General features: G+C 36.5%; 1 protein-coding gene across 1 annotated transcript in view; it reads right to left on the bottom strand.

Moving 5' to 3' along the window:
• Positions 1-25,885, bottom strand: part of sdk1a (sidekick cell adhesion molecule 1a) — a 397,596-nt gene that overhangs the window by 71,472 nt on the left and 300,239 nt on the right. The window contains 8 exon segments of the mRNA XM_051103029.1: positions 526-635; positions 6,018-6,139; positions 6,792-6,983; positions 10,704-10,802; positions 12,626-12,821; positions 12,908-13,023; positions 18,429-18,610; positions 22,374-22,514. Coding sequence (XP_050958986.1) covers positions 526-635; positions 6,018-6,139; positions 6,792-6,983; positions 10,704-10,802; positions 12,626-12,821; positions 12,908-13,023; positions 18,429-18,610; positions 22,374-22,514 — 1,158 coding nt within the window.

The raw sequence follows: 25,885 nt of genomic DNA, 5'->3' as shown, positions 1-25,885 counted from the left end.
CAGATGCGACTGTCACTCACAGAACTTGCAGTGTGTAGTGAATTCTGAAGTCCATGCATAAAATAAAGTGTTTTCTGTGTGTAAATGGATTTCATGCGCACAATATGTCTCAGCAATTCTGTAGCAAATCTAAGTTCAATTGTCTTTGTTCAGCGTGAGACAAAAGACGTCAAGATCAGAAAGAACAAGAAAGAAGAAAGGAATGAATTAACAGGCATCCTCAGGGAGAAAAGAAGAAAATAACAAGATCAGAGGCATAAATACAGAAGTGAAAACATTGCCATAGTGTGCTTGACTTGAACTGTGAACCGTTCGATTTGTTTATGCAGGCACAGAATCATAATCTGATTAAGCCGTATACGTGTCTTCAGTAATGCAACTGTAATTGGAGTAATCTACGTCTTAATTTGATTAGGTTCACTTAAAATGTGTATTTATTCATATTAAAGTAAATGAAAACGCTGTTTACAGGGCAATTTCTGTGTTAATGCAGTTAATGTGTATTTGTAGTGAAACAGCACTGACCTGTAGTGTGTAAAGGGTGTGAGATTGGGCACCTCCAGCACCTGAGCTTCAGGCTCATTCTCTTTCTCGTACAACACCTTCCACTCTTCCTCTTCACCGATACTGCCCACCTGAAGATAGAGAGCACTGCAGTTACAGTCTGTACCAACAGTACCAACGACCCATGCATATGATGATCTCCTTGTGAGGGATATATTAAAATATGAAAATCTTAGAATCTTAGGCTCAAGACGAACAAAATAGCTATCTCCGATTTAATTTTCGTCATTCCCGCCATTTTGCATTTTCTGAAAAATCTACTTTTTGGAACTCCTCATAGGCCAATTCACTCGAAACTCGACATGCATCATCTAGAGACCCTCAAAAGAATTTCGATGTGTGATTCACGCTTGTAACAGGATGCCAAAACATTCGAAGAAGTCGGGGCCACTTTTACTAAAATGGCTGTAACTCTTGAATGGATTGAGATATTTTCACCAAACTCAGAACACATATGAATGAGCTCAATCTTTGGTCAAATTACAAAAAATGGGGAGTTTGACCACTTGGTGGTGCTATACCAGGAAAAAAAAACATGAAAATGGCTGTAACTACACACCCATTAGTCTGACTGACTTGAAATTTGGCGTGCAGTGTCTTTGTCAAAGGTGCCATCCATATCTTTGAGGGCACTGGGGTATCTCAAAAACATGGATACTCCACCACCAGCCAATCAACTCTGAGCACCTATTAGACAAGGCAAACTAAGACTGATTAGAAAGAAAAAACACTGTGGGCCTGTTTGACTGATGGCTCTAGAGGTCTGTGAGAAATTTGAAAGAAATTGGCCACTAGGTGGCATTATCAGGTTTTACATCTCGTAAATCACATGATTTTTAACACATGAAGGCAATATTCATATCATATGTTAAATCTCATTCTGAACAACTGCTGTCAATCAAACTGTTCGTTAAAGGGATAATTCACCCAAAAATGAAACTTTGATGTTTATCTGCTCATGAAGATTTTTAACTCAAACCAGTGGGGTCTGTCAGTCATATAATGGCAGTCAATGGGATCCACGGCTTTAAGAGTCAAAGAAATATACACATACAAAACTGAACAGTATTTATATCATTTTTCCTGAAGTGTTGACTTCTCACAGACTCCCAACTTTTGAGCCTGATTGACTGAAGTTATGGTTGCTTGCGCTTGTATATGCCAGAGCACGCTGACATGTCACGCCGGCTGTTGTGAACGCGCTCAGGACAGTCGGACATTGCGGTGGTTCAGAGGTAAAAAAAAAAAAAGATAAAAATACTGTTCAGTTTCTTGCACAGACTGATTGTTTCATGTTTTAACATCTTAATGTATCACCACAAGCCGCTGGGTTTAATTTGGTTTTGTCTGAGTATGCTTTTTTGACTCTCAAAGCCATGAATCCCATTGACTGCCATTATATGACTGACAGACTGCAACAGTTTGAGTTCAAAATCTTTGTTTGTGTTCTACTGAAGAAACAAAAGTCACCTACATTTTGGATGCCCTGGGGGTAAACAGATAAATATCAAATTTTCATTTTTAGAAACTCTTCCTAGACAGTTTATCAGATTTTCACCAAAATTGGTACAGATGGCTTTTTGATAGACTCAACCGCTCTCGAATAACGCACAAATGAATTTGACAAAAAGTTGCCAAAGCAGACATGAGGGTATACCTGCTCAACACTTTATTGTACTCAGACCAAACTTGAAGTTTGTTTTGTGTTTTGACAACCATGTCCTGAGGTTACCTGCACAGTTTCAGGACAGTAGTGGTCAGGAGAATAAAATTAACAAGGCAAAAATGGATCTAAGGCTGTTTCTCTACAGGTATTTGGCATATGTGTGTGTCATCATCACTCCTCGTTAAACACACCACATTAGTTTTGGACCAGCGCCACCTACTGGCCTAATGAGTAAATAATATGTGTAGTGATTTTATTTATGATTTGTTCGCCTTTTTGGGGTAAAATCATCTTAAAATGCCTATCACTGCTCAAAGTTCTTAAAACGCTTGAACCCAGTAATCACTGCTTCCATTTTTTTGGACTGTTTGCAAATCACTTTTCCTCTTCCAAGGAAGAGAGGGGTGGGGTGAGCAGTAGCTCATTATCATTTAAAGAGCCATGCACCGAAAATTACTGCATTCAAAATATTTAATACATATTTTCAGTTGTGATAGGTAAAATGTGGCTCTTCAGCAGTTCTTTGGGGTGGTTAAGGTGGCACCACTGCAATACAAAAAAACCCTGCTAAGCCCCTGTATAGTTTTTTTTAAAGGTTCTCTGTCTTAGTCCCTTTGTTTAGTTGGTGAATGGATTAAATAAACGACAATGCATTTCCTGAAGATAATGCGCTTCTCAACCTTTTTGCCCCCAAGGCCACCCATAAGGAAATATTCCAACGCTCCCACACAAGACTTTTTGACCTTAGAAAAGCATAAAAGTGATTCAAAACAGCTTTTGCCATTGCAGTAAATTCCCATTCATAGCAAACATATGACAGTGGAGTAACATATCTAAAATCTAATGAGGAGAATGGGGTTCTTCTCATGGTTCTACAGAGCACCATTTGACAAAGGTGATGTATAGCACCCTTAAACATGGCTGCTATATAGCACTTAAAGTGGTTCCCTTATGATTACGAGCCAATGAATGACTTTTAGTGCTATTTAGCACCATTTTTAGACAGATTCTGAAAAATCCTCCTATTTGATAAAATTTGCAAATCAATATTCACTCATTTATCACCAGGACCCAAAGTCATGTTTATACATTCTATGGCTGCTACAAAAAGCACCACATAATCTATAAAAATTGTTAAAAAAATAAATGAGATTTACATCCCAAAAAATGTCACAAAAGCGGTTAGTCATTTTATGTATCACTCAGATGGGTGATTCTTCACCAGAATAAGCAGTGGACTTTATGGCTACATGAGACTACCTAACAACATTAAACTGCCATGGCATTTCCAAACATCTGAAAAGAGCCATTTTTCACCCCCTTTTGAGAACGATATCTCTCAGCATTTGTCGAGTGCAAAGTCCAAGCAGCAAAGTAAATGAAAGAAGGAGAAGAAAAATCCCCACACTGCACTTCATTATACCGGGACGTCACAGGCCAAAGGCTCTTAGAGTGTTTTGTAGGGAACGGGCCTTCAGCAGGAATGCAGAGCGGAGCAGGCTAAAGCTTTTTCAATTGAGTCCAGGACAGTGCCAGCCACTGCCCCATTTCAAACACATTGTGCAAGCCAAGTCTAAACCAATCAAAGCCCATAGCACTCAGGAAGATTTACTATGACCAGTGGAGTGTACTGTATGCGGTAAGCATTTATGCCAACGTGATAGATGTTCGACGCGTGGCACCTTATGCTGGAGACCGCCGTTGTATTTCATAGCCGGTGCGTACGCAGGGCCTCTCTCTCGCGCGGTGACAGATTTCTGCAGCGGCAGATAGCCCAACCTCAATCAACTCTGGAATTCAAGTGCCGCCACATGAAAAGCAGAAGCTTCCTTTTGCAAGCTCCGGCCCGGCGCCGTCAAGTTCAGAGAGTTGACGTCGATTACAAATTAGGAGTCAGTCATGTGATTCCATCTGTCATCACTTTTGCTAAAGTCGCAGGCGATGTGGAAAGGGCGAGGATGCGCTCTCAATGCATCTCTGAGCCGTGGAGGGCAATCACAACTGGAACTTGCTGTTATTCAGGTTGAAATGGAAGTGCTGAGTGGAAGCGAATCGAGTATGTGTGATAAGTCTGCATGCTGGCCGTTTTCAAAGCCCTGCGATGACAGCCGGATGCAGGTTTGAGTGCCTTAAACATTGCCAAATGAGCACGGTGTAACCTGAAGCATACTAAAACTGATGAGCAGATTGGGTGAATCAAAGTGAGATTATGAGTTAACATTTTCATTCATTCATTCACTCATTCATTCATTCTTTATAGTGAGACACACAATAACAACCAAGAATGTTTGTTCGGTGTACATTGACCAACAAATGAAAAAAGCACAAAGATTTTTTGCTCCACTGTCCCATTTTAAATCATTAAGAACTTGGCTATTTGTTTATTTTTAGTGAGACACGAAACAACAGTCAAAAATGTTGTTCAGTGACTGCTTGTGCAAATAAAAATAGTGCAGATACATATTTTTTGCTCGACTGTCCCACTCTGAATCCTCAAGAATTCATCTGGTTTATTTTATATTATTTTATTTTATTTGTTAAACATGAAAGAATAGCCAAAATACCTTGCGTGGTGTACACCGACTGACAAATAAAAGCAGTGCAGATATTTTTTTGCTGAATACTAAAGAAATTGTTTTAATTTTTTTTTTTATTTTATTTTACTTGTGAGACAACAGCCAAAAATCTTGTCAATCAACAAATCAGAATTAACGAATAAGCTACTTTTCATTCATTCATTCATTCATTATTTATTTATTGTGAGAGACAAAATAAATGAACTAAAATGAACTAAATGACTAAAATTTACTAAAAATGTTTACTAAAAAAACAAAAAACAAAACTAAAATTAACTAAAAGTTAACTGAAAATGTTGTTCAGTGTACATTGGCTGACAAATATAGATTTTTTGCTCCACTAGCCCACCTTAAATCTTCCAGAACTTGATTTGTTTGTTTATTTATTTATTTATTTATTTTAATTCACTTTAGGTAGACGTTTTTTTACAACATTATTTTTTGACAACAGTCAAAAATGTCATTCAGTGACCTATATTTTTTGCTCCACTCAGAATCCTGAAAGAAAATAACTCACCTGGTTTACTTTTTAATTTAATTTAATTTAATTTAATTTAATTTTTTACATTTTATTTTAAAAGTAAATAAATGAAAGCAGTGCAGATATTTCTTGCTACACTGTGCCACCCTGAATCCTTAAGAACTTTTTATTTTATTTTATTTTATTTTATTTTATTTTATTTTATTTTATTATTTTATTTTATTTTATTTTATTTTATTTTATTTTATTTTATTTTATTTTATTTTATTGTATTGTATTTTATTTTACACATTACAATGACCAAACATCTTTTTGATTCACAAATCAAAAAGAGCTTGGCTACTTTCTTTCATTCATTCAATTAATTTAACTTTATTTTTTTAGATAAAAATTCAACAGCCAAACATTTTTCTTTTATTTTTATAAAAAATTAAAAATAAAGCAGATATTTTTTGCTGTACTCTCCCACCTTGAATCCTCAGTCAACTGATTTAACCATCAAGCTGTCAAAATAGCTGAAATGCACATTCCTAGGATTAGGAGACAAAGCCTACACAAATCATCATAAGTACTTCGCTCAACACTGCAGGGACTTTTCATTATCATGTAAAACATTTTTATTTACTGGTGAAGGCTCATCAGAGAGCACTGTGAGGACATACAGCTTCAGGCCATCGTGATGGTAGGCGGATAATGATCGGATAAAGAAGAACTAAAAAATATGACTCACCTGCCCCTCAACGATCCACTTGGAGATGGTCGTCTTCCCATCATCCCCTGCACGAAACTTAAGCGTAGCAGATCGTGAACTGATCTTGGAAATAACCAAATTCGACGGAGGCCCGGGAAGTTCTGCAGTAAAACCGAAACGAAGCAAAAAGTCACTTCTAAACAACATCCACACATTACAACAATCAATAACCACAAAACATCCACAAGCACGCCTTCTAAAGTCAATAACACTCAACGTTTCGAAACCATGCCTGGAATATTTTTAATAACACTGTGTAGATATATGTTGCACAAGGGACCGAGTCAAAAAAAAAAGAGATTTGCGATTCTTTTGAAGTGTAGAGATAAAAAGTCTCATTTGGTTCGAAAAACCTTTGATGAAATTACACTGGAATTAAATCAAATAACACACGATAGTCTCGCATCTGCCTGAAATCCCCACTGAGATGTGTAGACGTCTGTTTCCCTAATGTCTCACAATATGCAATTTATCAGCAGGCATTATGGTTTTGGCTTGGCGTTCAGCCAGTTCAGCATTCGCCGCCTTTCAGCGAGAGAAAGCCTGCTTTAAAGCCGGTGCAAATGAATATTTCTCCTTCAGTGCCACATTTGATTTATAGCCACGCATGGGCAACAACTTTGCCGTTTCTGAGCAAAAAAGACCAGCTTAAAAGATCATCACTCATTCTTGCTTGTGTACAAAACTGATGAAGTTCCTCTAATGCAGGTTTTATTGTTACTTGTCTATATCCAAAAGCTACAAACGACAAACCTGGTGGTACTCCAGATGAAATGGTGGAGGAAGTTACAGCTCCTACACCCGCCTCCGTCATAGCTGCCACTTCTAGCGTGTACGTAGTGAGGGACGTCAAACCGGTGACCTTGTAGTCCAAAGTGGTGTTGGCCAAAGTACGCGCCACTCGTGATTGGTTCTTGCCCTGAACTTCCCAGGACACCAGGTAACCTGCAAAACACAATCGCAATCATTAAAACTTGAAAAGTCATTTGAGTTTTACACACTTTATGGCTCAAAACCTGTGGGAACGGGTCAATTTGGGGCGTCTCGTCCAACCTGGGATGACAACTCGACTCTCCAGAGCAGGAGGAATTTTTCTGAGGTCTTGAACTTGAAATAAACAATCTCTCTTTAACAAACAAGGTGGGTGAAATGGGGAACTGCTGTAGTGAGTTGTCTAGACCCAGGGCCCTGCCCCCTAACCCGCATCTAACTGAGACTAATAGCCAGCAGAGATCCTATGTAATTTGCTGTTTATTGGGAGTATTTTCTCCCAGAGTCAGCACTGTTTCCAATCGCTGAATGTCCTTTTCCATTGAGGCGCTCATAAATCAAGCTTTGCGCTGGGAGAGCCCCGCTGGAGAATAGGCATAGGCAACATTCAAAGAGCAACAATGCTCGGTACATTGATATAGACAGGAGCTATTTAGTCTAATGTATGTCTGATCTCATTCGTCTCCATACTCTCAATGTACATCCAGTACCGTTCCGCAACTCGCTCGGCTTAATCTATGTCCAGTATCAATCTACTGCTGCCTCGTTAAGCCGCATCTAATTCTTTCTCTGCGTTATTGAGTTGAGCTGTGTTATTTTGGCATATTTCATGCCAAAAGAAAAGAAGAAGAAATTGAAAAAAAGAAATTATGTTTTATACTTTGCATACAGACACATTTTCATGACATTAAAGGAGAGGTCCACTTCCAGAACAAAAATGTACAGGTAATGTACTCACCCTCTTGTCATCCAAGATATTCATGTCTTTATTTCTTCAGCTGTAAAGAAATTATGATTTTTGAGGGAAACATCTCAGGATTTTTCTCCATAGAATGGCAGTTTAAATGCAGGTTCAAACGATTACAAATGCGGTTGTAAATGACCCCAACCAAGCAAAACAATGGTTATTTTCATTTAAAAAATACACTTTAAATACTTTGTAATCTCAAATGCTCGTCTTGTCTTGCTCTCCCTGAACTCTTTGTATTCTGCCTCAAGGTTATGACGAAAAACTCCAATCGTATTTTCTCCCTCAACTTCAAAGATCATTTCAAAATCATCCTACATCGCTGCAGAAGTACCGACACAGTCTTTGCAAAGTGAACATGCAAAGAAGATCACCCTTAACAAATAAAAGATAAAACAGCGATATAGGACGATTTTGAAGTTGAGGGAGAACATGAGAAGGGAATTTTTCATCATACCCTAACTGTCATGAATTGGAAAAAAAAACAGTTCAGGCAGAGCGAGACAAGATGAGTGTTTGACTTTAAAAAGTATATAAAGTATATAAATCGTATTATTTTTATGAAAATAACCAATGGTTTCGCTAGATAAGACCCTTCTTTCTCAGCTGGGATTGTTTACAACCACATTTGGGATCGTTTGAAGCCACATTTAAACTGTATTTTGGAAGTTCAAACTCAAGGCACCATATCAGTCCATTATATGGAGAAAAACGCAGAAATGTTTTCTTTAAAAAACATAATTTCTTTACAACTGAAGAAAGAAAGACATGAACATCTTGGATGACAAGGGAGTGAGTACATTATCACATTATGCTGATTTGCTGTTCAAGAAAAAATTATTATTATTATTTTTAGCAATATTTGAAACAGTTGAGTACTTTTTTTTCAGGATTCTTTAACGAATAGAAAGGTCCAAAGATCAGCACTTTTTGTAACATTATACAATATACCATTCAAAAGCTTTATATTTTTAATTATAGAAATTATTGTCAAACAGCAGGTCTTTCTGTAAAACAGCACCTGTCATAAAGATGTGAAGACACAACAGGTGTTACTCAAAAAGCACAAGAGTAATTTGGTGTAAATCATTTCCAAAACCAATGCAAAAAAATCAGCTTTGAAATCACATGAATAAATTACATTTTAAAATATATTCAAATAGAAAAGAGTTATTTTAAACGGTAAAAATATTTTAACATTTGACTGTTTTTGCTGTACTTTGGATCAAATAAATGCAAGTTTGGTGAGCAGAAGATACTTCTTTAAAAACAGTACAAATCTTACTGCTCATAAACTTTTGACTGGTAGTGTACTTGAGGTACACATTAAATATCTTGCATTTAAAGATTTATTCATAAAATCCTCATCAGTAGTGACATTAAAACATTTTAGATTTAATATAAAGAAATGTGCATTGACAAGTAGTACTCTAAATAAAGCTTAATTATAATTTTATATCAGTAATTCTCTAGCAATATGTCAGTAAGTATGTTAACAGATATGAACTATACTTGGAATTAAATAAATGCATTTAAAAATAGATTACGTTTTTAGAGTATTTATTTGCAGTAATTCTCATTGGCATCATTTTTTCCTCATTAATTTTTATTCTCAAAGATCAGTTTTTGTTAAGATTCTCATTTTTACAGTATTACTAAAACATTTTCATGTTTTTGAAAAGTCTCTTATGCTTATCAATACTGCATTTATTTAAAACAGAAATGTTAAGAAATATTATAAATAACATGATAACATAAATGATAGTTAAATGATTCTTCAGAAATCATGCTAATATGCTTGAGTTGCTTCTCAAGAAATATTTCTGGAAATAGTTGTGCTGCTTAATATTTTTTTGTGGAAAGCGTGATACATTTTTCTTAGGATTCTTTGATGAATAGAAAGCTCAAACTATTTGAAAATATTTGAAATATTTACTGTCTTTACTGTCACTTTGATCTATTTAATGCATGCTTGTTGAAAATAAAGTACTACTTTCATTTAAAAAAAATGTAGTATATAAATATACAATTAAAATAATGTTTTGGATTACTTTAATGAGAATGAATGAATGAATGATTTTCATTCATTCATTTATTCATTCAGTCATTCATGATAAATTGGTGAAAAGTGTGCTTAATTTCCTTAATAATTTCAGAATGCAAAAATATGAATGGTCCAATACATTTTTCTTCATTTTTCAAAAGCAAAATCTTATTTTTTCTCTTGATTTTGAGGTGAAACATGACCTGGAATTGTTCTTAACAGGTTTTGTGAGATTCACACTCTTGTTCTTGTTGTATGATGGAATGTCAACTCGTGCTTACAGATCTTTTGATTCTTTTATTTTGATCTGCTTGTGTTTTTCATTCCTAGTGGTAACGGTTCCAGCACAATATGGATAAATAGCACTCCTGGAATACTAAAACACATGCATACGCAGGCAGCCCACACACAGAATCACACAGGGAGACAAACACACACACACACACTCACTCACTCACTCACAAAAGCATCCTTTACAGCTGTGCAACAGGGAGCGAAAATTGTTTCTGCCAACTGAACGCAAACAACGATGCCATAATTGCCTTTGTGCAAAAACTCAATGAAGTGTTAAATAGAAGTGTATCCATTAATAAAGCTATACGAACACCCGAGAGTTGCCAAATGAAAATGGAGCTCCTTTACGGGCTCACCTGCTCTGTTTATTGAACGTTCAGCTACATTTAAACAGAGGGGGGTAGATTAGATTTCATTTAACAGCAAAGACAAATCTAATGAACAATTCATCATTCTCAAAACTGAGTTTTGCAAATGCTGCTGCAAAATATAAGTGTTTCCTTTGTTATTGTGACAAGTCTGCTCATTATATCCAGTTTTTCTAGAGTATCACATCAATAAAAGCAGCTTAAAGGTCAAAAACGCTCACCAGTAATGATGCCGTTCTTGTCCACAGGTTCCTCCCAGCTTACTCTCAGAGACGTGTCCAAAATCTCTGTGAAGCTCAAGCGACCAACAGGGCCTGGAACTAAACACAAAGACAATGCCTGTTTGTATACTTCCTTTTGTTTTTAAACAAGCTCTGTATTGTAGCTAATTGGGCTGATTACAGACTAAACCAAACTCTAATTACGAAACATGTGAAATAAAGCATTATTTAGTCCCTTTATAATGAACCACAACAAAGATCCCGAAGATATCCAAACCTGACACACACACAAACATTGTTTCTTTTTCTTTGTTCATTCTTTTCCCACTAATTTTTCTCCTAATTTCTCACTTGCAATGTCACAGACGCCTAAAGACACTGATATAATTATATCGGCTTGACCCACAGAGCAGTATTTGTACTTAAGTCTGAGCAGCACTTTAATTAATGTGACTTTTATAAGACATTTTGTAATTTGGTATTTTATCACCCCCAAACTATCCCAGCAGAGTTTCAGAGCAAGAACACTGTGTCATGAAGCTGATGTAAAGGCCAAAAGCTAGCAGTAAGTTACATATATTAAAACATTTCCTGCCAACTGAAGAGCGTTTTTTGTGGTTTGGCTTTCTCTGTAATTAAAAAAAACATTTTGTTCTGAACTATTCTGTTTAACTTAATTATCTTTGCAGTCTCTATTAAAACGGAGATTAAAAAGTTAATGCAACAGGTACTTTGTGTTTCATCTCTGTTTTGCAATAACAGCACGACTGTGGTAAACCGCATTTTGAGATAAGATATTTCACATGAAAGACATATTTACATATAGTCCACAAGAGAAAAAAATAGTTGAATTCATAAAAATGACCCCATTCAAAAGTGTACATACTCTTGATTCTTAATACTATGTTGTTACCTAAATGATCTACAGCTGGTTTTTTGTTTTTGTTTAGTGATAGTTGTTCAGGACGTTGTTCTTCAGAACAAATTCTTTGTTTTTTTTTAACATTTTTGTGTATTTTAACTCTTTCCAACAATGACTGTATGATTTTGAGATCCATCTTTTCACACTGAGGACAACTGAGGGACTCATATGCAACTATTACAGAAGGTTCAAACGCTCACTGATGCTTCAAAAGGAAACACGATGCATTAAGAGCCTGGGGGGTGAAAACTTTTGGAATTTGAAGATCAGGGTAAATTTAACTTATTTTGTCTTCTGGGAAACATGTATGTTCTGTAGCTTCTGAAGGGCAGTACTAAATTTACAAAATATGATATTTAGGCAAAATAAGAAAAATGTACACATCTTCATTCTGTTCAAAAGTATCAAACAGCAAAGGTATTTGTGTAATTTCATATAATAATTTCATGTCATAAAGATGTGCTGACACAACAGGCACTACTCACGAAGCACAAGAATAATTTGGTGTAAATCATTTCTAAATCCAATTTTATGTAATCATTCTTTTGAACTAAGTGTGACTATTCAGCCCCTTTCACAGTGAGTGTTGATCCTGGATAATGGCAGTAAAATTGCCAGATGGTTTCTGTGTGAATGCAAACATGTCCCGGAACAATCCCGAGATGGGGACCTAGTTACCTTGCCGAGATCAGATCCGGAACGAGTCCTGTGTGAACTAAAGGCAGCACCAGTGCCGTAAAGGGTGTGTCATAGTGTAGAGGGTTCAGCTTGATTTTCATGAACAATGGTCAATGGTATTGTTTCTGCTCTTCTAATTGTGCTTGTAACATTTTGTGACAGACAGACCATAGGTTCTTATTTTACGTAAATGCAATCAATCCGATTCTACGCACCAATTTAATTAAATAATATGATTCTGTGAGAGAGAGAAACACAAACTGGACTGGACTGGAACTATGACCTGGAGTATGGACTGACAGACTAACAGTCTATTACTTACTGTCCTCGTGAGTCTGCACCAGTTTGGGGACACTGCGGGGTCCGTTCCCTGGAGTGGTGAAACACAGCACTGACGTCAAGTACCAGGTGAACTTTTTTAGACCGCTGATGTAACCGAGATGACGTGTCCCGTGATAATCAGGGGTGATGGTCACGATGATAACATCCTCTGGAGATCGTTCAGGCCACGCCATCAACTGAGGAACAGACCAACCAAAACATATCATATTTTCTGCATATAACAAGGAATCAATGGGAACAAGTAAAGGAGAATTGAGTGTACCTTGTAACCTTGATTAATGCCATTGATGAACTGTTGAGGTGGTGGATTCCAGGTAAATTCAATGGTGGTTGAGTTCACCGCCTTGACCTCCACACCCTGAGGGGGCGCTGTAGGAACTAGAAAATAGATACTGTATGTTAAACTCCTATCCACCTTATTTTTCCTGTAAGAGTAGGCACGGCCAAAGCCACTAGAAGGCGAGCCTGCAACCATTAGCTGAAAAAACGTAATGGCTAAAGCTAACGCTTCGGTCTGGCCATATATGGGAAAGGAGACCAGAGGCCGTTTTTTTAATGGATGTCAATGGAGGAGAGGCTTTACTACGCTAAATAAACAGCTTTTTAGAGGAAACGGCTTGTCATGTAATCAATCGACAGCCTATCTGCTAATCTTCAACATGTTTTACACTAAACAATACATTTGGATTGAGCTATTTTTTGTTTACCATGATAAAAAGGCTGTTTTATAAGAGAAGTCACTGACTTTTTGCGACAGGTGGGATTTAGCTTACGGCACTTCTCATTTATTCCTAAGGTATGAATGAGTGTTGTACAACTCTGACTAAAATTCAATGATGATCCAATTCAATTCAGCGTGATCCAAGTTAGCTGTTACGCTTTCTCCAATAGTAAGTAATACAGACCCTCTCATCTCCCTATAGTAAGACAATCTCCGGCACGGCCATTTATAAATTTTATGGGTTTGGCTTCCTGGTCCAATTCGCGTCCAGCTATTTGTAGCTGTATGAAACAGCTTGTTTTGCTGCTTAATACTGCAAATTGGTGTGTCTCACCATATTATTTTAAAGTATTATCTTAATTATGAACACACTGGTTTGTAGTGCAAACAGTTTTACCATTTACTGCACGTTGTTATTCTTTTTGTTATTTCCCTATAGCGGATAATAGACCGGAAGTCTTGTCCAAACTTCCGCGCTGAAGAATAAGGATGGATAACATTCTACTGTGACATAAGACTTCTAATTTACTTTTGGCCCTATCAATATATGATATCAAGTTGCTATTGATTATTAAGAATTAATAAATCAGCATATTAATGAACCAGAATAGCTTGATCTGTTTTCTTGCACCTGGACTTAATGAAAGACTTCAATTGATGCTTCTAAAAAGAGGGCTGAGAAAGAAAATCCAGCTTTTTATAACTCCTGCTCTGCCTTGAACAAAGGATAAAGCTGGTAATGTCTCAGTTCAAGTGGCTCATTTCTAATGACTACCTGCATCTCTGACGTAATGGAAAGCTTTCAGCAAACAAAGCCTTAAAATTGACAGGCTGTGGGACACAGTTGATCGCCACAATGTTGGTCTAAATGTACGTGGCTTCCACCTACATACTGAGCGATCATCTCTGAGTCAAACAGCACTCAAGAAAAGTGAGCACTGCTGAATGCACAAGACAAACATGCACGGCCACCACCTGAGCACATCTGACAAGCTACATTCACACTGCAGCTGAATGCATCCCAAAATCTGATTTTCCCTCCAAATGTGACCCATGCACTTCTATTTTTGGATGGCAGTGTGGTCAAAATCACAATGACTCTGAGATTTTCAAATTTACCGAGGGAAACTTTACATGTGAAAATGCACTGACTTATGCACTGATGTACATTAAATTATAGTGAAAAGTGGCAACAGATGTTAAAATATTAAAGGGATAGCTCACCCAAAAATAAAAAAAAATTCTGTCCTAAATTACTCACCCTCATGTCGTTTCAAACCTGTAAAACCTTCATTCATCTTTAGTAAACAAATTAAGATATTTTTGTCCATCCAAACTATCTTGATTTGTGTTCTGAAGATGAATGAAGGTCTTACGGGTTTGGAACGACATGGGGGTGAGTAAATAATGACAGAATTTGCATTTTTGGGTGAACTATCCCTTTAAGGGCTAATGCATAAAGAAATCTGTGGATGGAATGATTAGATCAGAAAACTGGAAATGGCAACTTTTGACTATGCTGTGGCCACATTGTCAAATTTTCGAACAATAACAAAAATAGCCCAAGGTTACAGAGTTTGCTCTTGTTTTTAAAATGCAATGTACAGCAACAATATCCACGGCCACTAAAATGACTGATGTTAGAATCGCAACAGTATTCAAATTCATCAGTTAAATTAAGTGGCCCAGTTTACAATCTTCACGGTGCACCTGAGATGTGCCTGAGACATTTCTGACCTTTTCTGAAAGTAGCACGGTGTAGCATGGAGAAAATAAATGAAAGAAAAAAGATATTCACATTCTATTATACATCCAGTACCTTTCTAAAAAGGCTGATGCGAGAGAGGAGGGAGTCGAATGAAAGGACAGGTCTTATACAAGCCAAAACACAACAAAACAATATCACAACAGAGAGTCCTGATTTCTGATTGTTCGCCATATTTCTTATTCTCCTTTTTTTCTTTTTTTTTTTGGATGGACACCTTTGTTGATATATACAACACAACTGAAAAGCGTGTATTTGATTGACACACACAAAACTGAATTTTTAGACTTTCAAAGATTTTCTGTGGAACTGCTTGTGTACATTCATAAAACCCCTGGCAGGAAAATTCATACAAAAAGCATATTTATAAAAGCTTGGTGAGAGAGTTGTGTTTTTTTTTTTCTGCGGCTGATCTTTTCAGGTTGCCTGTCAAGCTTTGACTTATTTTGAATCAAAAGACTATCTTTCAAAAGTCTGCCAATTATAGCCCTCTCTTAAAGCGGTGTAAACACATTCATTATGCAGTGGCATCTCTGCTCTTCAGAGGCACTATTCCCTACCTCAGATTCTTCACTGGATAAAACATATGTAGCTCTAGTTTTGTTTATAAAGCTATCAATCAATTTCAGTAATTGATTAAATTATTTAATCCAATTAAATGCATATATTTACCAGAAAAAGCCCCCAAAACAAAGGCAATTTAGTAGTAAAACACTCATTATACCAACCTGATGTCATGATGAAAACGTACCTGTGGGAACTTTTTCGCAAGATGCAAAATACATACTGCCATGTACGTTTTGTGAAAATATTTGATGTGAAATATCCACTGAGTGGCGCTAAAAGAGTGCTTGTTTTTTCCTTGGAACAGATGATCATACATATGGTATGTTTTATGTGATGTTGTTTTTGAACGTGTCACCACAGTTCTGACTTGAAATGTCCACTGAGTGTCGCTATAAATCCAATGCTCTGTGATGTTTTAAAATAATGTACCATCTGCACTACACCTAAACCTACCTGATAGTATAAACAAAAACGAATGTGACGTAAAAACGCAATTGCAAGCATGCCTCATGCATCCTTTTTCAGCTCTTTCATGGGATTCGTACCCAAGGATTCCGCATCCCATGTCCAATTTGGCATCAGCTGAGCTACCGAGCAAGCTTGTTATGTTTGGAAAGTGAAACATATGGAGCTGTAATCATAACTGTGTATGAAAACAATTACAAGTGCTCACTGTTTTACCGCCTCTATAGTGTTTATTTCTGTCAGAAACTGCAGTGATATGACCTTATTGGTAAGTATTTCGCGTCTTGCAGAAAAGTTCCCACAGGTACGTTTTTGTCATGAGGTAGCATTATACACTACCATTCAAAACTTTGGGGTCAGTAATATATTTGGTCCCACTTTATATTAGATGGCCTTAACTACTATGTACTTACATTTAAATTAATAATTTGATACAAAGCATTTATTGTGTAGATACGTTTTTACACTGTACTTATATTTAAAAAAATACCTGCATGTAATTCCATCTGTAATTACATTTATAGTTACACTTTTCACCCATCCCTTACACCTTATCCCACCCATAACCTACCCATACTACTAAACCTGTCCCTAACTTTACCCGTATCCCACCTCAATAGGAGCAAAAGTGATTTCCAATACAATATGAACACAGTACGTACATTGTACTTATTGTTTGATGTAAGTACATAGTAGTTAAGGCCAACCAATATAATATAAAGTGGGACCATAAATGACCCTGGACCACAAAACCAGTCTTAAGTAGCACGGGTATATTTGTAGCAATAGGCAAAAATACACTGTATGGGTCAAAATTATCGATTTTTTTTCTTTTATGCAAAAAATCATTAGGATATTAAGTAAAGATCATGTTCCATGAAGATATTTTGTAAATTTCCCACTGTAAATATATCAAAATTTATTTAGCGATTAGTAATGTGCATTGCTAAGAACTTTATTTGGACTTTAAAGACGATTTTTTTAATATTTTGATTTTTTTTGCACCCTCGGATGCATCTCAGCCAAATATGGTCCTATCTTAACAAACAATGCATCAATGGAACATTTATTTATTCAGCTTTCAGATGATGTCTAAGTCTAAATTTCAAAAAATGAACCCCTATGACTGGTTTTGTGGTCCAGGGTTACATATTTTAATGTTTTTAAACAAAGTCTCTTACGCTCACCAAAGCTGCATTTGATTAATCAAAAATACAGTAAAAACAAGCAATATTTTGAAATATTACAACTTAAAATAACTGTTTTCTATTGTAATATATCTCCAAATGTAATTTATTCTTGCGATGGCAAAGCTGAGTTTTCAGCATCATTACTCCAGTCTTCAGTATCACATGATCCTTCAGAAATCATTCAAATATGCTGATTTGCTGCTTGAAAAACATATCTTATTATCATCAATGTTAAAATAAGTGTATTATTTTCAATCTTCTTTGATAAATAGAACGTCCAAAAGAACAGCATTTATTTGAAATGTACCATTTTAGCAATTTTAATCAATTTTATATGTTCTTGCTGAATAAAAGTGTTAATTGTACCGACCCCCAAACTTTAAATGGTGTGGTGCATTACCTGTAGTAGCATACAGGTTAAGAGACTTGAATAAATGTGATACATAAATGTTTAATGCTAATAATTAACTGTTTAAAATTACTACATTCAAACTGACAGCCCTATTTCTGCAATCATTCAAGCAACTGCAAGAAGTTAATATAACATTGTCTCTCTCTCAGGATTTGTGATGTCGTCAAGGTTGCTAATTGTGAGTGTGTTCGGCGAAGCTGCATCAATACCATTCAACTGCTTGACAGGCTCTGTTTATAGTATGTCTATTTAAAATAATTAGACAGAAGAAGCCTCTCAAAGCAGAGTCGATACGTTTGCCGCTCCCCAGATAATCATCTGAAATGTCCAAATGAGGAGACTCTGAATTTCCTGGGATGGATTCTTCTCATCTGAAGAGAAAAGTGGCCTCGTACATAATTGACATAATTGTTTTGAAGAGGATTAGCATGGAAGTTAGCCGTCTGAGAAGAGGGCTCTAAAATAAATTTGGCGTCTACGTGGAGACTAAGTTGACCTCAGCGTGGCATGTAAACAAGTGCGGCATCAACCGGTTCAAACCAGCACGCTTCCTGCCGCCGCTGATGAAAGGGAATGGATGAAAACACAGAGGCTGATATAAGCGGCAACTGTTAGGTAACGAGGAAAAAAAACTGAGAGTGCGACAGAGAAACAAGGTCTCACCTCCCTGCAGCGTATACTCAGTGACAGGCTGACTGAAGACGCCCAGGCCTGCCCCGGTGTACGCGGCCACCTGAATCTCATACTGGGTCCAGATGATGAGCTCTGTGATCAGGCAGTAGTTGATCTCGGGGCTGGTGATGTTCTTCTGCTGGTACTCTCCGGGGAGCCCGGCGAGGCGGTACCTGAATCAGGGCAATCGATGGCCAAACAGTGAGCGACAATGATTTTCTTCCAGGTCACCGTACTGTTAGAAGTCTCTCAGGCTGTATAATTATTAGACACACACTAGCTGTCTTCCAGGGAAGAAATTGTGTTAAATACGCCACCGATGGGGGAATGCTATTAAAACAGCATAAATATTCACAACACATTCATCGAGGAGGATAAGAGTGGTCAAACACTGCTAATGAAATGCATCCAAGCTCTTGCTACGTAAGAGAAATGAGTGTAATTTAATTGGCTGATCTTCTCTGTTGGGTGTAAAATAAGTATAATAAATCAAAATAAGATCTCATTTTAGACCGCATACCCTGAAATAAAGCAAATACAAATATGACTTTCTACTGTGTTTGTCTTTGCTGGCTAAACATATGCTACCTTTCAAAAGTTTGAAACAATTATGATGTCTCTTCTGCTCTTCTGCATTTATTTGATTAAAAATACAGCAAAAACAGTATTATTACAATTTGAAAAAGCTGCTTTCTATTTGAATATATTTTAAAACATAAAGCTGAATTTTTAGTTTTCATTGTCACATGGTCCTTCAGAAATCATTCATATATGTGACCCTGGACCACAAAAGCAGTCATACAGTAAGTAGAACGGGTATATTTGTAGCAATAGCCAAAAATAGATTGTATGAGTCAAAATTATTGATTTTTCTTTTATGCCAAAAATCATTAGGATATTAAGTAAAGATCATGTTCCATGAAGATATTTTGTGAATTTCCTTACGTAAAAATATAATAAATTAACTTTTGATTAGTAATATGCATTGCTACAAACTTCATTTGGACAACTTTAAAAGTGAATTTCTCAATATTTATTTATTTTTTATTTTTTTCTCAAATTTTAGATTTTCAAATAGTTGTATCTTGGCCAAATATTGCCTTATCCTAACAAACCACACATCAATGGAAAGCTTATTTATTCAGCTTTCCAGATTATAAATCTCCATTTCACAAAATTGACCCTTATGACTGGTTTTGTGGTCCAGGGTCACATATGCTGATTTGAATCAGTCAGAGAGATTACTGATACAACATCTGACTTGCAAATGCAAATCATTACCCTCAGTCATATTAGACTCAAAATTAAAGAACTGGTTTGTGAAGCTTAAATCAGTATCTTTTGATACTATTTTTTATTTGTTGTACATATAAAGGCCCGTACATTCTGCCCCTGTGTGAAAGGAAATAACTAGCAACAACAACCAGCAAGTAACAGTAGTCTATATTCGTCATTCATGTCAAACTGGAAAAGTTATGACTGTAGTTATACAAACTGTAAACAAAGCCTCTTGAGCTTCATTATTTTCTTGCTGATGGGCTCCGATGGCAATTCAATATGTTCAATCAGACAAAAAAAGCTGTCTGGAATAAACTGCAAAAACTAGGCTGATATTGGTCAGTGGTCAGCTTGGTGTAACATTGCATAGTTCAAGACATATTCACAAAAGAATTACTTTTTTTAAAAGAATTACTCCACTTCCAGAACAAAAAATTCCTGATAATTTACTCACCCCCATGTCATCCAAGATATTCATGTACTTCTTTCTTCAGTTGTTTTTTAAGGAAATTCCAGGATTTTTCTCCATATAGTGGACGTTAATGGTGCTCGACAAATTGAAGGTTAAAAATGCAGTTTCAATGCAGCTTCAAAGGGCTCTAAATGATCCCAGCTGAGGAATAAGGGTCTTATCTAGCTAAACGATCAGTCATTTTCTTAAAATTATATTTTATTATATTCAATTATATTTACACACTTTTTAACCACAAATGTCTCTCTGCAATGTGCATGCATTATCCTACATTGCTGTTTTAACTATTTTTGGGCATTTGACCTTGACCTTCTTTGCACAATAACTTTGTAAACACTGGGTCTGTACTTCTGCAGTGATGTAGGACAATTTTGGAGTTGGAGGAGAAAATGAGATGGGAGTTTTTCAACATACCCTGTCTTGAACTGGAGTGCACAGAGTTCGCATGTGCATCACAGAGCTAGACAAGACGAGCATTTGAGGTCTAAAAGTATATAAATCATGATTTTTTTTAGAACACAACTGATCGTTTTGCTAGATAAGACCCTTATTTCTAGTCTGGGATCATGTAGAACCCTTTGAAGCTGCATTTAAACTGCATTTTTAACCTTCAATCCGTTGACCCCATTGAAGTCCACTATATGAAGAAAAATCCTGGAATGTTTTCCTCAAAAACCTAAATTTCTTTTCGACTGAAGAAAGACATGAACATCTTGGATGACATGAGAGTGAGTAAATTATCAGGATTTTTTATTTTTGAAATTGGAGTAATCCTTTAATTGAACCAATATAAATTTGTTCTGACCACTAATGTGAAGTGTCATGTTTGCCAAAAACTTGACAACAGCCTGACTAGATTAACTATCACATATATATGTCCAACACTCTTTTTAAAATCAGTTGGCTTATGAATGTGCTTGGCTACAACTGTACAAAAAGAGCAGTGAAAGTGACAGCACTAAGGTCAACTCCATTATCTAGATGGGATGACATATGCAATCAAAATTGACATTGCCGGCCCCATAATAAGCTTCACTTTTTAATCAAAAGTGACTGCCAAATGAATAAACACGTATTTTAAAATGCAGATTTTTATGCCATTAGAGGTACAAAATGGAATTACAAAACTAATGGTAACCCTTCACAATAACGTTCCATTTGTTAACATCAGTTAACTACATTAATTAACATGAACTAACAATAAAAATTATACTAAAGAAGAACTCATTTATTAATCTTGGTTAGTTAGTTGGGATAGTTCACCCAAAAATGAAAATTACCCTATGACTTACTCACACTCAAACCAATCTAGGTGTATATGACAAATACAATCAGAGTTGTATTAAAAAATGTCCTGGCTTTTCCAAGCTTTACAATGGCAGTGAATGGGCGGAAGCTAGAGATTACGGTGTATAAAGTTTTAAATATGGATATTTGTCTTAAAAAATGCATCAGTTCACTTTAGAAGGCCTTTATTAACCCCCTTGAGCCGTGTGGAGTACTTTTTATGATGGATGGATGCACTTCAACAGCCATTCACTGCCATTATAAAGCTTGGAAGAGCCAGGACATTTATAATATAACGCTGATTGTATTCGTCTGTAAGAGGAGAGTCATACATCTAGGATGGATTGAGGGTAAATCATGGGGTAATTTTCGTTTTTGGGTGAACTATCCCTTTAATGTTCATTGCAACAATTACTAATACATTATTAAAAACAAAAGTTGTATCTATTAATATTATTTATTAGAACTGAGCTAACAAGAACCAACAATAAAGAGTTTTTTAGTATTATTATTAACTAACAGCAAATGAACAAATACTGTAACAAACGTCCTGCTCGTTGATAGTTAATGTATTAACTAACTTTAAGCAACCTTACTGTGAAGTGTTACCAAATAATCTGTTTTTCCAAATACTTTTACTGGTCACAGAAACAGATGGTCCCACACCAAACTCATGCTATTGTTTGAGCAAGTGTGGCTTTGTTGGATAGCTCAAACAAACAGTTTACATTTTTTCAGGGAAGTAAACATGCTACCTATAAAAACAGTCTAAAATGACCATTAAGTGGAAAAAATGACTCAATAGAGAATCTTGGACTGAAGCCACAGTACCCAGAGTCATATTTCGGCACATTTCATCAGTCAACTTCAGTCTGTGAAATGGTTTGTGCATGTCTCACCTGAGGACGTAGCCTCTCAAGACTCCGTTGAGCTGAGGCTCTGGAGGCGGCTGCCACTGCACCATAATGGACTGGTTGGTTCTGCCGCTGGCTACAATGTTCTTGGGCGGAGCGCTGGGCGGTTCCTCTCTCAGCATCAATCTGGGAAGAAAGCAAAAGGTACACATTCAACTGAGCACCAAAGTATTCTTACATAACTGATTCATTGTTCCATTTTCTCTTGTGCGAATCAGGTTAGTCGAATCGCTCCGGGGTGCAACAGTGTGAGCTGTGTAAGTGTAACCCTCTGGTCACAAGTCCATTTCCCAACCTGATGCACAGTGTCACATCCGCCTACTTCATCAAAAGCTCTCATATGCTTTCTAGAAAAAGTCTCTGTGCTTTAAGCACCTCGATGCTTTGATTTTAGAGGTCGCTGCTTACGTGGCAACTGGCTTGGGTGCATTCACATCCGTACAAAATTGCGTTCGTTGGCTCAGCACTTTCAAGCTAAGCGCTTCATTGAAATTTCAAGCTTTCGAATGACAAATAGACCAAGCATTTTTAAAGATAAGAGCATCTCATGGTTTGTGGTATACGGTGGGCCACAGTAGTGCTGTGCATGTCTGCTGAAGGATTTGTCCCCAGTGTGAGTGCTTTTTAACTCGGTGGTAAATACCTGTACCCTTTTCAAAGAAGGAACGCACTAAACAGCAGTATTTCTGTTCAGTCCTAAGAGGACAGAACATTTTTTCCCAGTTTTTGGAGCTTATATTTTAGTTTATTAAAGGGTCTCAATTCTCATTTGTTGACTGAGACTTTTTGAGATTTTAAAAATGCAGAGGCTCTGGGCAAACATCAAAGTGCAGACGGACCTCAACACATTTCTCTCCAAAAATCTTTGAGACGGGAAGAAAGACATTGGAAGTCCTGTTGATGCGGATGTACTGAAATCAAACACGTGCATTTATATCAAAACCATGTGTTGCTTTTTTTCAGAGACTGTTATTTACGCTGGGACTGCCGTTTGCAAAATGGGAAAATGTTTCACAGCATTTGTTTACAGAAGACCCTGTTGGTCCCTCCTTATTAGAACAGACTCGTAATGATATAGTAAACAATTTCTGTGGGAAATGCTAATGATTTTAGGCTCTGTGAACATTGGTAATGTCGAATATGTCATAATGGCTGGTCTCTAAAGGCTAGTTTGCTAGCACACATAAATGATATGCGGTGAGCAATGCTTGGTTCATTCCACCTACAGAAAGTGCATTTTCTTAATTAACGAAGTTTAAAAATGAATCAGTGTTGAATGCTTAATAATGCCCATAGATTCATCCTGCCCTTTGCGTTTCATGCTAATGGACAGTTAAATCTGCATTAAAGTTTAATAGGATCATTGGGTCCTTTCAGATTTATTGTCAGAGTCTTCTTAAACCTCTGACCACACTTTGTTATTTCTTCCCAGAAGTCTATTTCATAATTAATGCCCTCTATAACCAATATCATGGAGCTTTTCTCAGACAGTGCTCTGTAAATCTGCCTAATGATGGCCGTAAGGAAAGACCGCTCGCTCCCTGCTGAAAAGAGCTTTTTTTTTTTTGCCATAGCCATGCGGTATTTACACATTTGTTTTACACACTTGCACTGTGCCACCAGCTATTAAACATCTGCTTCTGAACATAAGCAACACAAGGAAAGTGCCTAGCGCTTTTCACAAATACAGTACACTTATGTTGTCCTATGACCCTTTTTTAAGCATTAGAGGTATTGTTTTGTTTTTTTCTGAGAACTAGAACCATTTTCTAACATAAAATTAACCCAGCATGAAATGCTGCTGGCAATTGTCTGTGTCTCGCACCACCTCCCTTAAAAGGGCCATTTTGGTTTGCCCCATTTAGGAGGTTTTGACCTTTCTTGACCTTATCCAACCCAAGCTCATGAAAATATGTGCCTCTATGTACATTTCTGCAACACCGTAATTACATATCTCACTGCACGTTTCACAGCAGTTTCAAAGTGAAATGTCCAGAGAGTGGTGCTAAAACACATGCTCAACATGTGACCATGGCACGTTTTTATTATGTTTGTACAGTCACGTATTGCTGTGTTTTTATTACGCTGCTTGAGGTAACAGAGAATGAATCAATAGAGAATGAATCAGGGGATTCATTCTCTATTGTGTTGAAAATATCCCCTACATCAAACCCAACCCTAAACCTAACCGATAATGTTAACAAATGCAAAAGTGATATAAAAACATTTGTTGATGCAGCAGTCCTATTTTAACTTCCTTATGCGGATTTGAGCTGTTTTGTCGAACTATATGAACCTCATGCATATGAAGCGACAACGTTTTAAAGTATCATTTTTTAAATCTGGCAGGATGTTAAAATTGTTTTGAAGTCATATCGTAATATTATGCAAGTAACTGTGTGAAAATTAGGCTTTATTAATCAAAACTGTGTACCTGTAAATCATACATTGTGTGAAAAAGAAATAAAAGTTTTACTGCCTCTACTGTTCATCTCAACTGGAAACTGCAGTGGTTCATACAAATAGGTATGTTTTTTTAGTTTTGCAGAAATGCATATAAAGGCACGTATTTCCGGTGAGCCTATGTTGACTATATCTTACAACTGGACAACAATATAATAACTTAATTTCTGGGAAATATATACAGTTGCTAATAGCTTTAAACCTTTGAGTGACAGACAGCTTAATTTAGGAATTTTTAAAATTTTGGGTAACATGTCCTTGTTACACGTTACATGTAATTACTGTAGTAAGAACAGTAAATTACTGTATGCATAATTGCTTGCAACTAACCCTAAACCAAACCACAATCGTAATCCTGACCCAATAGTGAGTATATGTTGTTAATTGATATTACTCGATAGTACTTAACTTAATTACACTGTAACAAGGACACTGTGCAAACAAATTTTGAATCATATAAATGTTGTTTATTCAGTTTTAACGCTCATTTAATATTTAATATTTAACATCACACAAATCAGTAGTTTAGGCCAGTGTTGCCAAGTCTGCGGTTTTCCTGCGAAATTGGGCTACTTTAACACTGTTGCTGTGGGTAGTTTTTCATGTCCGCGAGTTGAAGTGACCCCAGTAACGTAATATATGGCCCTTGGAATTCTTATTTTACCAGGGGAACCCACCAAAAAAACTTGTATTTTACCCCCCAGAACACGATTTTTAACAGGGGACCCCCTCAAAATGCCACTGGACTACTGGCTAGTTTTGAGTAGCAATTGGGCGGGTTTTGTTGTGAAAACCTGGCAACCCTGGTTTAGACTATATTTACATTTTCACTTTCACTGACCATTTGTTAAATAAACAAGCGCTCATACAAAAATACATACAAATTATGAGGTGCTAGTAATTAGACAACAGGGTCCATCTGGATGACCTGTAAGTCAATAATCGGTATGATTCATGAGATCAATTAATTATTAATGAGCTCATGTTGCACTTTTCTAGTTTGTGATTGAATGGAATAATCGTGCATTTTGCCA

The sequence above is a fragment of the Labeo rohita genome, chromosome 3 (assembly GCF_022985175.1).
Source record: "Labeo rohita strain BAU-BD-2019 chromosome 3, IGBB_LRoh.1.0, whole genome shotgun sequence".
Taxonomy (NCBI): domain Eukaryota; kingdom Metazoa; phylum Chordata; class Actinopteri; order Cypriniformes; family Cyprinidae; genus Labeo; species Labeo rohita.
This window is presented reverse-complemented; position numbering and strand designations above follow the sequence as displayed.